The sequence below is a fragment of the Fringilla coelebs genome (assembly GCF_963513975.1).
Source record: "Fringilla coelebs genome assembly, chromosome: 2".
Classification (NCBI taxonomy): Eukaryota; Metazoa; Chordata; class Aves; order Passeriformes; family Fringillidae; genus Fringilla; species Fringilla coelebs.
Genome location: NC_140029.1, coordinates 28,822,224 through 28,835,871, shown reverse-complemented (window position 1 = coordinate 28,835,871; position 13,648 = coordinate 28,822,224). Strand labels below are relative to the sequence as shown.

The 13,648-nt window shown below is 42.5% G+C and overlaps 1 protein-coding gene across 3 annotated transcripts in view; it reads right to left on the bottom strand.

Moving 5' to 3' along the window:
* The window catches only part of FHL2 (four and a half LIM domains 2), a 36,770-nt gene extending 26,286 nt beyond the window's left edge, over positions 1-10,484 (bottom strand). Inside the window, exon 1 of one of the 3 annotated variants that reach the window (XM_084226693.1) lies at positions 10,414-10,484. Coding sequence is in view for 1 of the 3 variants with exons in the window: in XM_084226691.1 (XP_084082817.1) it covers positions 4,870-4,944 (75 nt within the window). In the remaining 2 variants the exon portion in view is untranslated. Of the gene's footprint in view, positions 1-4,869; positions 4,949-10,413 lie in introns of those variants that run through there. The other 2 variants (XM_084226692.1, XM_084226691.1) reach the window with 2 other exon arrangements.
* Between the last annotated feature and the right edge of the window lie 3,164 nt (positions 10,485-13,648).

The following is a 13,648-nucleotide window of genomic DNA, read 5'->3' as shown; positions in this document are numbered from 1 at the left end:
AACAGGTGTGGGTGGGTGGGAGATCCATAAATTTCATTAATTTTCAGAGAGATGGGGAGAAAAGGCCCCTACACTAACAAATTTATGATGTAAGCCATTTCTTTTTCAATAGATATATTTTATATTTTATTTTTAGTTCATTGGTTCTCTGAAGAACCCAGCAGAGATCAGGCATCTTCAAGGCTTCAGAGGGGTCATGGCAATGAAAACAGGGGCAGTGTTTCCAAAAGGGGCCCTAAACCAAGAGTGGAAATGCAAGTTCCATGCAGTGATTTAGAGACTTATCCTATGGTTTATATTTTCCTCATGTGTATAGCATTTACATAGCATTTGCTGCTTGTTCTTCAGTGGTCTGTGTGCTTAACAGGTTAATTCTATGTATAGAATGCTGTACATCCACATGGGTAAAAAAGGTGGAAATAGTACCATTCTCATAGCAGGATTTCTCAATGATTTTACTAAGACTTCCAGCTACTGGGCTGAAGCTGGAATAACTGTAATTTCAGCACTTATCTCCTTTTCTGGCTGAAAAGAATGAACAAAGAAAAGTAGTGGAAAGAGACAGCTGGAAGTGGAATATTTTTATTTCCCCCAGTTTGAGACATGAGAAATAGAATGTCTCTGAGAGAGCAGGGGAGGGGAAAATATACACTTTTAGGTTTGAAAATGGCTAAGGTACTGGCTGATTCCTTACTCTACCAATTTATCCTGGAAACTGTTGAGTTCCTTTATCAGAATTCAACTAATCCCCTTTCTGATGCTCGAATCTGTGTAACACAAGCTTCAATAGAATATGAGAGGGTGCATTTAGGAGAGCTGCTATTTTTAACACTCTGACTTAGGAAGGAGTGTGGACTAATGCAGAGGTTGTGTTTTAGTTCATTAAACCTAAAATAACAGCGAGGCAATATTAAATCTTCCTGAAATTTCATACTCGTAAAATGCTCACAGAAATGTATTTTCCCTAAGATTATGAGGAATTTGCAAAGGATAAAAAGATATTTTCAGCATGTATTTACTTTCCCAATTCAATTTCCAAATCACAGGATTTTGTGCAATATTCTGATCTTCCTTTCTTCCCCTAAGGAGACTCAAACCTCAAGTAGAAAGACACATCAGGTAAGTAATATCAGAATTTCACAGATTCTGATGAGGGAATTACAGACATCTTTGCACAACCCATTAAAACCACCCCAGCCAAGGCAGATAGAGAAAGTCTGCCTGCTTTTGGATGATGTAAGACTTCTACTATTGATGTTTAGCCTAAATCAATGAGGAAACTTCAGCAATTTAGAAACTCCAATCTAATCTGTAAAAAAAGTTTAAAAATTACTTCCATGTTTAATTTCTTAATATGTTATAGTTTTCACATGCAGTGTTAAACAATTTTCTTCAGCAATTTAGAGAAAGGTGCCATGATTTAGTAGCATCAAAGAACTCCTGTTTTTCATAGGAAAAGTTTTCTTTAAAAGGACAAGATGATGCTATGTGATAAGACGGATGACTGAGACTCAAATACAAGTGTGCCTCTGTGATAGCACAGTCTGGGATAGAGATGAAAGCATTTTAGACCATTATGGTCAGTTTGGACAAAGATTTCATTAATTTTTTAAAGTTAGTCAGAATTTTTGATCCAGTTAGCCCCAGTTTCATTCAGGAAAATCTCTCTCCTGAAAGAGGTGTCCCAAAGTGAATATGGCAGTGAGACACCTGTGGTCTGTCACTTTCTGTATAATTGCTCCCATAGCCTTCTCTCTGTGGACAATGGAGATGGAGAGAGCTTGCAATGGATGACCCGAACAGAAAGACAGCCGTGTCCCTTTTTCTGCTGCTTGCCTTTCTCCCAGCTGAGCAGACAAACAGCTTTTATCACTGATGTGCAGAGGAACACAACCTGATCATGGAGAAGTGCAGCAGTGCTTGAAGAACCAGACAGAATACCAGAGGAAGCTTCAAGGATCAACCCAGGGCTTAAAGGAAGGGTATCTGCTAAGGAAAATCCCTCTTGTTGCAAGATGAGTTTCCAAAAGCTTGGAAAGCTGAGGCACTGTTGCAGGATTGACAGGTCATTCACTGGACAAGCATCGTCAGAAAATCTCTCCCAGGACCTCATGGATTAAAAACAATGCATACAGGCCATTGCAGGATAAGGGCAGCCCAGCAAACAACTCCCCAGGCAGTAGCTGCCTGTGCCATGTGGGGCAGCCACCCTGAACAGCCCTCACCAGGCTGTGAACTGCGTGCAGAAATCATGAAGATTTACAACAAAGAGAGTGGAAGACAATAATCCTTATGGAATACAGTCTTTTCCCTACTTTCCCTAGCATTCTTTCTCATTCTTTCCCCTCACTAAGGAGGGCCTTTCCTTTTAAGGAAACCATAGTGAAACATTTTGGTCTTTGCCATCTTCACACTTCTTTGGCTTCTAAGTGTTTACTGAACCCCTCAGCTCCACAGTTTGTTCATCTGTAACCAAGGGTAGAGACCTTGGTGGCATGTCTGCAGAAGGGACAGAGAGAGAACCTCAACAACAGGTGAGGGGTCTTCATATGACTCTAAATCATAATAGTGCAGATAATAGTGCTTCTTTCCTTTCCTCTGGATTCAACTTGAGTGCCATCTGGGGCCTGAATATGACTGATGGGAAGAGCCTTTTGGGTTTCCTGCCCCTGCAGATGGAATCTGGGATGTCAAATTACTGCAGAGGCTGCAGTAACTGCTGGTCTTCTGAGCTGGCAAATATTACCCCTTAATTTAGGATTTATTAATTTTCATATAATCATGATTTATCTTTCCCTATTCTAGATGCATGAAACAAACACACTGTGATTGTTCCAAGAAATTAATGACTCTGTGTTTCTGAACGCACTGGAGACCTGCTATTTGGTAAAAAATAGCTCCCATTACCTGTGGTGTTCCCAGCAGCACACTTCAGCATTTTTAGGCAAAATCCCCTTTCCATAGTCTTTCTCCCTCCCACTGCCCCACTGCTCATGGCTTCTTCTCCAAAACCTTCTGGGTGTATAATTTGCTTCTGCTCCCCTTAGCACTTTTTCTGCCTGCACCCCTGATCACCCTGCACTGTTATCACCCTCTGGAAATAACCAGCAGCAACATTTGAGTACCATTTCTCTTTATCAGACAGCCTCAGGAACTTCTGAGCAAAGACAGGTTTGAAAAACTGAGTAGCTGGCAGACACCTTAAGAACTTACCTAACTAATTTCAAAGGCAGAAATGACAAAGGAAGTGACAAAGGAAGGAGGGAAGGAGGGAAGGAAGGAGGAAAGGAAGGAGGGAGGGAAGGAAGGAGGGAAGGAAGGAAAGAAGGAAGGAAGATTTAGACAGAAGTTTTCAGTCTAACATTCATGCCTGTAAAGGATGAATAGTGTCAGGAGAACTTGTCATTTGTAGTTATTCAGATCACACCCCAGCAATATGAGAATCACTGAAAGCAGGGTCCCTCCAATTTGTTAGGCTGCTCTAGGGAAATATCTTGTGAAGAAAGTGAGAAGAGAATGTAATGACCTCTCTCCATAATACTCTGTCAGCCTCCAGCAACTTTTGGCTTGGGGATTTCTTAACCTGGGGGCAGCATTCATACTGCATATCACTTTCATGAACTTGCAGTTCCCTCCTGATTGCCTGAAAGGGAATTCACAGTTTCCAGCAGGCTAAGATCAAAGCTGATGAGTAGGTAGCTCTACTCGGTGTAGCTGAAGAACCATCTTCCTTGTGTTGATTTTGAACATTTTACCTACTAGTTTAATAGGAGGGCTCCTAGGTCTTACGTTTGGACATATAACGAGAAACTTTATTCACATGCTAGAGGCTGTTCATGTCTTTGTCAATCTTTATCATATTTCCCCTCAGCCATCTCTCCTAGGACAGGGAGTCCCAGTCTGCCTGTTCAGTCTGTATGAAAGGTACTTCTCGTGTTTTATCACTCCTTCTCAAACTTTTTCAATATGACAATTTAGTTTTTCAGGTGATGTGGCCAAAACTTTTAACATTCAGTATGCGTTTTGGCTGCATGTGTTCTGTTGTTTTCGTTTGGTTTTTTTTGTCAACTTACATAACCTCTAAATTTCACACCCAGCTAAACATCTCAGAACCACTACTTTATAGCTAAAGTTCCATTTCCCCCCCATGTTCACTGTTTTATGTTCATCTACATTCATTATGAGATGCTGTTCTGGTGCCCACTCATCTTTTTGCTTAAGATCCTTTTCTCTCATCTGGTTTCTCAGTCTTAGAAGAATTCTCACTAATAATGTCCTATTAATCTCTTTACTGTAAAACCTATCTTTCAATTGGTTTTATGCCATACATGCAAATATCTTCCCTCTTACCCTATTACTGCTTAGGTGTTTTTCAGGTTTTGTGGTGAGAGCCCTTATTGAATACATAGAAAAGGACAAATAGGCAGATGCTGTCAACCAAAGACCTCCTGTATCTCCATGCTGTTTATCATCTTACAGGAACCTGGCAGATTTGTAGAACATGATTTCTCCTTACCAAAGTATATTGAATTTCTGCCAATGTATCATATTTACCCATCTTCTCTACCCTGCGCAGTGATTTCTACTAAATTTGTCAGTCTTACCAGGCTCTATTTCTCCCATTTTCTCTTGGAAGCATTTGAAAAGGCTGATGCTGTATTGGATACATTCAGGTGCTCAGTTCTAAATCCGTTTAATATAAGAAGCCATGGAGTGTTATTATTATTTCAGCTAATTAATCCTTCAGTCCCTTTAAATCTGTTGGATGAACACCATCTGGTCCTAAAATTTTCTTCCTATTCATTTTGTTTATTTGCTCCATACCTCTTCTACAGACACTTCAGCTTGAAATAGATCCTCTGGAAATACCCGTAAGGAAGCATTCTGCTGCAGGAAGCTCTCCAAGTTCCTCCCAATGAATGCAGGAGCAAAAAAAAAGATCATTTTGCCTCTTCTGTTACAGCCATCTCTTGCCCAAGGACTGGTTATCATTCCCCAAGCCCTTCAACTTGCCTAATATTCAAAAGAAGCATACAGTTGCAAATCACCTCCCAAATTACTTCAGACTCATAATATTTTGATGTAAGTAGAAACAGTCACCCTCTCCATTCTGACCATGACTGGGGACACCCTGTTTTGTAGAAAGATCCTTCTGTATGGCAACAATTATTTTTCTTCTCAGCTACTGTTTGTATATACTACAGATAAACTGAGAGGGTCTGAGAGGTAGGCTCAGACATGTATTATGATTGAGTACACGAGCTTAGATTGTGCACTTTGAAGTAGAGTCCTTGCTGTTGATCTTCTTAGGCCTGTGCTTACTTTGAACCCTATAAGTGCTCAGGCCCTTTAAATAATAGGATTAAAGTAAACCTTTAATTGCTGATGTGAATTTTATGTCTATCACTTCACACAGAGCTGAAAAAATATACCAACTATTGTCAGCCTGATAGCAATATGGATTGTGTTTGTTCCTGCCAAGTTCATGTTCCCATGGCTGTCTAGTGGAGTTGCTGTCTCAGTGTGAATGAAATTCAAATGTTGTGAGTAAAACGAAAGAAAAACTTGTACCAATGGCTTGTCTTGAAGATGAGTACTTATCTGGAAGATAGGTAACTTTTATGAATCATTAGAGAGGAGTCAGAACTGACATTATGAAGCAGTGCTTATCCCTAATGCTTATCCTTTTGCTTATCCGTAATGTCTAACCATAAAGTCCAGTGAGTCCTGGCTGGGCTGCTACAATGGAAATGCCTGGCATGACTGAGCACTGCCCATCTGTGTGTCCCTGAAGAGCCTGTCCACAATGATGCTGACTCTTCCTTGTATTCAGAAGGATTTCCAGGAAGCCAGACTCCATATTTGCAAGGAAGAGTTTCTAACACTTGGACATCCAGAAAAAAATGTGGGGAAGGCTGGCTTGTCTGGCAGCAAACACAGCGCTGGCAGGCAGTAGGAACTTCACTTGCAGAAGAGGGCAGAAGACCTGTGAGGAAGGCAGACTGCTCTGCCTGAGTGCCTGCAGCACTTCCCCAGCATGCCCCCACTGCCCTCCTGCCAGCTTTCTCTGTGAGCATGCTCTGCACCCCACACTCTTTGCTTTTTCCTTCAGTAAGCTGCAGATCCACCCTACATTTGCACCAGTAAACACAGGGCAAAAAGGCAGAAAAGAAGCATGGCTGCCCTCAGACCTGGTTCTGAAAAGACCCTTATTTATTTTTTCTGAATTAGGAAAAAGTGCTATTTCTCTCCCCAAAAAGGATGTTGAGAGAAGAAATACCAGTGAATTGCAGGCCAGGCATGACACACAGCGTGTTCAACCTGTGCTCACCCAAATTCCTGACTGGGGCTCATGTGCTGGAGCTGAAAAGTACAACACAATTTGTTCTGAGAACTTCCTCTGGTTTTGTTCTGTACCAAAAGTGCCCTGCTGCATCTCTCTCTGCGTTATAATTGGTGCTCTAAGCCCCTGAGTGTCCTGCTGCCTTCTACACCCAGGGCTGGAGGCAGGGAGATGTGTTGCAATGGAAACCATGCATAGGGAATTAGGATACCAAGCATTTAAAAAATGGGATAAATAACAGAATAATGGGCTTCTGTGAGATGGCATCTGTGACTTGCAGGTATTTCTGTTTTCATATGGTATTCTCTGGGCATGTTGGGCTTTGCTTCCCTACCACAGACTACCAAAAAGGGGCACTAGTCAATGCTGTCAACGCTTCCTTCCTACAGAAAGCATGGAAATTTCTAGGAAGATCTTGGTGAAAATCTGTCCAGCTTGACAGGGAATACGCTGATCTGAAAGCCCACTGGCTTTGTTTATGGAGTGTGTGAGAGAGCTTCTGTCCCCACTTATGTGCCCATTTTATTCTCATGACAAAGCACTTATTTTTCCTTTTTAAAGGAGAGTTTTACTCTAATTTGTTGTGATATGGGAGTTCCACAGACACTGCAGGAAAAAGAAAGCATATTATAAAAGAAAACTTGCATAAATGGCTTCATAAAAAATATTACTGAAAATGTAAAGTGAAATTGAGGGAAAATATTTTTTCTTCTTGCTCTTTCAGTGTCACTAATTCTTGGTAATCATGTTTTAACAGCAGCCAGTAAATCAACCTGCAGCAGAAACTTTTTGAGTTTTCTGAAGTTGATGGATCCCTTTGAAATATCTGTGGTACTCCTCCTTCTATGTTGGTCAGAGGGAGTTGAGCAAAACCAGGCAAAATTGCTCCAGCTGCTTTTGGAAAAACTAGGACTCTGTGCAATATGACCTATGCTTCTCAAAGCTGATCACTGTTAGATGATGAACATTGTTGAAACAGCCTGAGATTTATTAGCATGGAACTGTACTCACTGTGTTATAAAGCCAAAGATAAAACATTGCAGACAGTAATAATTCATCTCACTGAAAAACAACTGTGTCAGAATGTCTGTGGTTTGGTTAGACAACATACAAAGAAGGAAAAATGGTAAGGAAAAATATGCAAATGCAATTTTTTGGTACAAATCTACACGAGTTTGGTACTATTAAAATTAGGAGGAAAAGAAAGAGATCTGGGTTTTGTTAAAATAATCTGTGGATGCATCTGAGAGAACTCCCATTGATATCTATGGGGCCATGATTACACTCCCAAGTCAGTATCCACATCCGCTTCCTTCTCTGGTTTTTTCCTTTGTAAAATAACCTTTTACATTTTCTGTATTAAAGAAGAGTTTGAATGAGGCTGCCCCCTCACAGCCTCTTGCCAGCTGCAGTCAAAGGTCTGCCTTGTTCTGATGGCTTGGTGTTTGCAAGGGAAAAAGTAAAGTTATTCATCCATTAATCATATTTTTAAATGCTAGGTAAGAACAAAGTATCATTGTTGGAGATTGCCTTTAGAATGGCTTCACTTTGGAAACAGGCTTTGGGTCTTTTTGTTTAATTTCACTTTTAAATTCAAATCCTGTAGAAAATCACAGCATTAGTATGTATGTTCCTGTATTTTGTTCCAGCTAAAGACTTTTGGCCAACACAGTTTTTTTTCAAAGCTAATGCTTTGCTGTACATGGTTGGAATGCTGCTTCTGTTCCTTGTTTTTAAAAGAGAACACTGTCAATACACCAGTGGCTGCAATATTTTAACACTAAGTGCCCAACCAGGATGATTTTCTCATTTTTATTGTTTTAGCCTGAGGCTTGGAAGATAGGCAAAGAATTTGAGGACATGGAAAAATTTCTGGCATGCAAGAAGTGAGACTACTCTATTAAAAAATACTAGATTTGTACACGATTTCTTTACTGCAGAATTTACTGCGGAAGCACATCCGCTTAGCTTAATAGCAAGACCTTGTAATAACCAGATGAGTGAAGGCAGCCCCATGTCCCACTGGTGTCCCTCTAAATCTTTGCAATCTTTGGTGGGACATGTTGCCTTTGGGCTCCAGGTAACAGGAAACTCATCTCACCAGGGCTGGGCAGCAGAAGGTGGAGCTCTGTGCAGATCTGACCAGCGCACAGTGCAGTGTCCAGATGGCCATGGCTGGGAACAGGGAGATGTGTGAAGGGCTGGCTGCAGTGTCTGGAGCCTTCCAAGGCACCCACAAAGCTCCAAGGAAAGCACATGTGCAGATAATTTGGTATTTTACATTTCTTTATTCTTCCACTTAAGCTATGTGCTGTTCTTGACATGAAAGTTGGAGCAAACCTGTCCCTGTGCATGTTGTCTCAGCACTTCTACACTGACTGTCACAGCCCACACCAGCATAACCCAGACATGACATATTACCTGAGGACATCAAGGCTGGCACTGAGTGCCTGTCACAGGTGAGGCTGGATACATGGGGACAACCCCAGAGGCCATATCTGTACTCATAAATCAAAGAGGACACCAGGCTGCTCTCCAGCTCTGAGATCCACTCACCCATGCTGGTCTGCTGACCAGACGTGTAGGGCTGCCCCTCCTGGGCATGGCCTAAGGGCAAATCCTGTCCCTAGGAAGTGTTTTGGATGTGATCACTTGATTTCAGAGGCCATGAGTGTGTAATGGCCTGGGCACAGTCCCAGGGCTGCGTTTCCTGCAGGAGCACTGCCAGGCACATCTTGGCATGGCAGAGCCCAAGGGACAGCCCTGGCACCAGACCAAAGTGCTGCACCAATTGCACCAATGTGAACACACCTCTCATCTTCAGTCAGTGCATCTCCAGCAGCTTTAGACCAAGTAATCATCTGACCTCCTGCCCTTGAAATCCTCACCTAAGATCTGGCCTCAATCCCAAGCGCTTTGAAGTGGGCTGTCCTTTCCTACAAGCGCTGGCTTTGGGTCAGGTATAAGGAGTCCTGCTCCTCAGGGTACCAGGGACCTGAGATCCTGTCAAAGGCTGTGAAGGACTCAGGATCTAGAAAAACCTTTCTTTCATTTAAGTTCTTAAATAATGGAATACTAAACAAACTCCAGTGCAATGTGTGATAGCTTTACCTTTAAGGCTGAAAATAAATTAATATTTCTTACCTTTTTGTCATATTTTGTGGTCCTTGGATTAAAAAGCTATTGCTTATAAGAATATTTATAATAAAAAATGTATCTGTAAATGCATCCAAACAAATGCACGCACATGCACAAATAATCTTATTTTTCCAAAGAGATGTTCTCTTATTGGCTTCATTTGAAAATTAATGCTCTCATGAGATGAGGTTATAAGTAATTTAATATAACAATATCCTGATAATTGGCATTTGGCAGTTATTGCTACTGCTATTTTACAGGCTAGTTTTGATGAATTCCTGCTTTGACACACAGTTAAGATTCAGTGCTTTACTTTCTTTTTCCTTTTCCCTCAGCTGCTGTAATTCATAGCAAGTAATTGTTTAAAACATGAAATCAGCAACCATCACCTGCAATTTTCCTTTTTTTCTTTCATGGCCTCTAGAAATTGGTCTAAAAGATAAGAAAAAATTAAAATGTTCCTTTTGCCTGTCCACTTTTTTTTTTTTCCCCACTATCTATTCATTTTCCAAACATTCAACATTGAGAAGAAGATGCTGATAGAGGGGAAAAAGCCTCCAAAAGCTAATGAAAAGCTTTCTGCCTGAAGTAATTCAGTTTGCTATTCAAACTATGTCTATACTATAGTCAGATATGGTTGTGTTCCTTGAGAACATGAAAATATGACAGTGTATTATTAGTGAAGGAACTAAAGAGCAGCTGTTAGTTAGCACCTGGTTCTCAACAGCAGACTGGGAATACAAAGAGAGACTCTCTGTGTGTGCCCTGGCAGCAAGAGAGGAGCAAACATCTTAAAGCCCACTCTTCCCCCGAGAAAGCAGCACTCCCCTCAAGAGGTCAACGCAGAGCCCTGAGAAGTGATGGCAAATTGCAGGTGGAAAGGAGAAAAGGGCTCAAAAGACAGTGAAAACCAAAACAAGGCACTGTCTTACCTTGCTACAGCCCAGTGCTGCCTCTGCTCATGAGTCTGTGAACAAGAGAGGACAGGACAGCCTTGCCTCGTTATTGGACTGCCCAAACGATGTGTTTCGTAATTAGACAGTTGGGCATCTGCGCTGCGGGGGAGCTATAAATATAATATCTCCAAAGCAGCAGCCATGGGCAGGAGATAAGGACCTCTGTGCTCGCCAGCCTTTTAAGGCATCACAGCTAGAGCTGCATGAGGGCCCCTCTGGAAAGGGCTCTTGTGCCAGCCCATCACTTAGCTGCATTTGGGAGTGCCTTCAGGAGGTGCTGCAAGGCACCCCGAGGAGATGGCGATATTTCAGGGCTCAGTATTTTGTCTGAGATATGAGCAACTCTAATTTATCAATCAGATTATTTGTCAGGCCTTTGGGATTGACAGAAACACCTTAAGAAAGGCTGACTGCTCTGTGGCTATCACAAACTCCAACACTCCTTCATCCGTCCATCTGTCCACCCCAGGTGTGCAGCCCTGTTGCAGGGTAGTTTGTGTCTTGTGACCTGCCTTGTTTTTGCCCTGCACCTCCTCCTGCAGGAAGCTGTAGTGCCACCTCACTACAAAAGAAAGCAGCTTTAGAGATTAGCCTGAGATCACAAAATAAGTCTGTGTCAGCAGCAGGACTGTAACTCAGGGGTGAACTTTCTGCTCAGGGCTTGTCATACCCTTCCTGCTGCAAGGTAAGTGTGGTGTTGGGTGAAAGGGACACTGGTGCATTAAAAAAAAAAAAAAAAAAAAAAACCAAAACAAAAAAAACCAATCCAACAAGATATTTGAGGTGGGAAAAAGCTCCTCTAGTAGCTCCCATGGGGACAATCTTGCTGGCTGGGGAGGAAAACCTGTCTAAGCAAGGCTCAGTGTAGAGGTGGGGTTACAACCTGCCTACCTCCTTGCCAATATTGGATCCATCTCTGCATTTCAATGTGCTTCTGCAGAGAAAGGTGTAGCAGAGACATGGTCCTTGGTACAAAGTTGGAGTATTTTAAGGGCAGGAAAAGGAAAACCTCTCCGTAAGATGGTGTGGTGAAGAAATAACCTCAGGCAGATTCTGTGTGCAGGCAAATGACTCTCTACAGCAACATACTTATCTGAAGAAGTGCTGTGCTGTTGAAGTGAGGTTGCAAGTTGTTCCTCCCCCTGGCTGAACAGCAGTACTTGACAAGGGATTCAATTCCTTTGCTGATTAATTTATTACTTCCACAGTCCTGAAGAACACATCATTCCCTTCATCTCCCATTTCTCTCTCTTTTCTTCAGAACTCTGATAGAGCAATAGTCCTCAGGACAGAGCATCACCTCCCAGCTTGTCTCTGAGCAGTTTGGACAACAAGTGTAGGTCAAGTTGCAGAGGCTGGTTGCTAACACAAACTGTGTGCCAGGCTTTTTGTCATGACAAACTGATTTATGGCTTGACATGGAGCCCAGTGAAGTTTTATGGTTTTAACTCCAAACCAATGAGAAGTGGGCATCTGAGGCATTCATCCTACCATTAAAAAGCTAGCAACAGCATGTCCTCAGCCTCTGCCAAGCAACATGGTTTGACAGACTGATTCAAGCCTCTGGCAGAAAATGGCTTTCACACATCTCCTTTTATCCCTGCAGAAATGCCTAGCTTTCAAGCACCATGGGTGAGGAGCATGGCCTAGAAACTTGGGTTAGGGAGATAAGAGAAATATACCACAGAATTCCGGGGGAAAGTATTGTTTGTCCTAGATCTAGTGGCCTTTTGCCTCATACTTCTTTAGCTACCATGTAAACAGCCCTTTCACATTTCCCAGAACAATAAACAGTTATGAAAAGCTGTTTATGCAGCAAAAAGGGGGAAGTTAAGACGTATGTTTTGACAGCTCTGGAAAGCCTCAACTTCTTCATGTTAGCCAATTTTTTTGTTTGCATGATTCAAAGGTATGGCTGATGTTGTAGAAACAACCTGGGTAAATTATGGTTGTCCCCTGCCCCTGTCCAGGATGTTCTGGGCACTAATGACATCTCTAATCCCCAGGTGTCAGTCCGACTGCAGGACATTTTTGCATCTGGTGTGCACATCCAGCAACCAGGGACCAGCTTGGGTAAATGGTGCCTTCCAGAACACCTAACCTAAAAACTTGAGAAGGTGGATTACAGGTCTGTGAAGGCAAACTTTACTGCTTTTCTCTCTGATAAGAGCAAATGTTCTCTAAAGCTGGTCACCCCACATTGTCCTGCTGGTTAAACTGTCCCAGTTTCATTTTGGGTGTTGCTTTACTCTCGAGGACCCTCACCAGGGAAAGGACTCCTTGAAGAAGGATGCTGCCAGAAAGCTAAAGGTGTCAGGCCTTGATCCTGTGCTCCTGGCAGCAGGTGACAGCTGAGCCACTTCCTCGGCACAGGCAGGGGAATGCCCCCACTCTTAGGGGACCAGCACTTCCAGGGCACAGAAGGGTGGCAGGCCAACAGGAGAGGTATTCCTGGATGTTGTCAGAAGCAGAGGCATAGACTTTATGAAAAATAATGGGGGCTGAGGCTCTCTATCCCACAGCAGTGATGGCATTGCGTGGCACAGACCCCCTTGTCATGTCCACAGAGCTGGAGCCCCCGGGCAGCCCTGCTGCTTCCTCGACTGAGGCACAGCAGGAAGCAAAGAAAGAATTTCAACCAATTCCCTATTCCAAGGCAATGGGATGTGCATGTACAATAAGAGCTGCTTTATAATCACAGAATCCTTTAGATTGGAAAAGATCTTTAAGATCATTGAGTCCAAATGTGCTTTAGAAATGGAAAGGAAATGCTGCAAGCTGTAAAGCACAGCTCACTTGGAAACCATACCAAGGTGCCACTAGCTATCCATTCCAGTGAGGTTAGAGGTTTTACCACTAATCCCTCACAATCAGGATTTGCCCTGCCATTCCCTGCAAGTCACAGAAGATGCCAGAAATGTGGGCATCCAAGAAGAATGTAAATGTTCAGGATAGGTTTAACAAACCAAAATCTAACCAGCTTGCAATGGCAGTGTGTTTATTGAAAGAAGAGCTCTACTAACAGATATTCATGGGAATCTGTCCTTGCTGTTCTGACATTTGGGTTCATGCTGGTAGCACAGTGATTAAAACTGTGTTATGATGTTATTGAGCCTTTAATCTAATTTGGGGGATTTAGATGTGAGTTCTGTACATATGATATTGACTGCCAGAAACTTAGCAGCAGAGCCAGAGGGGAAGAGGGCACCTG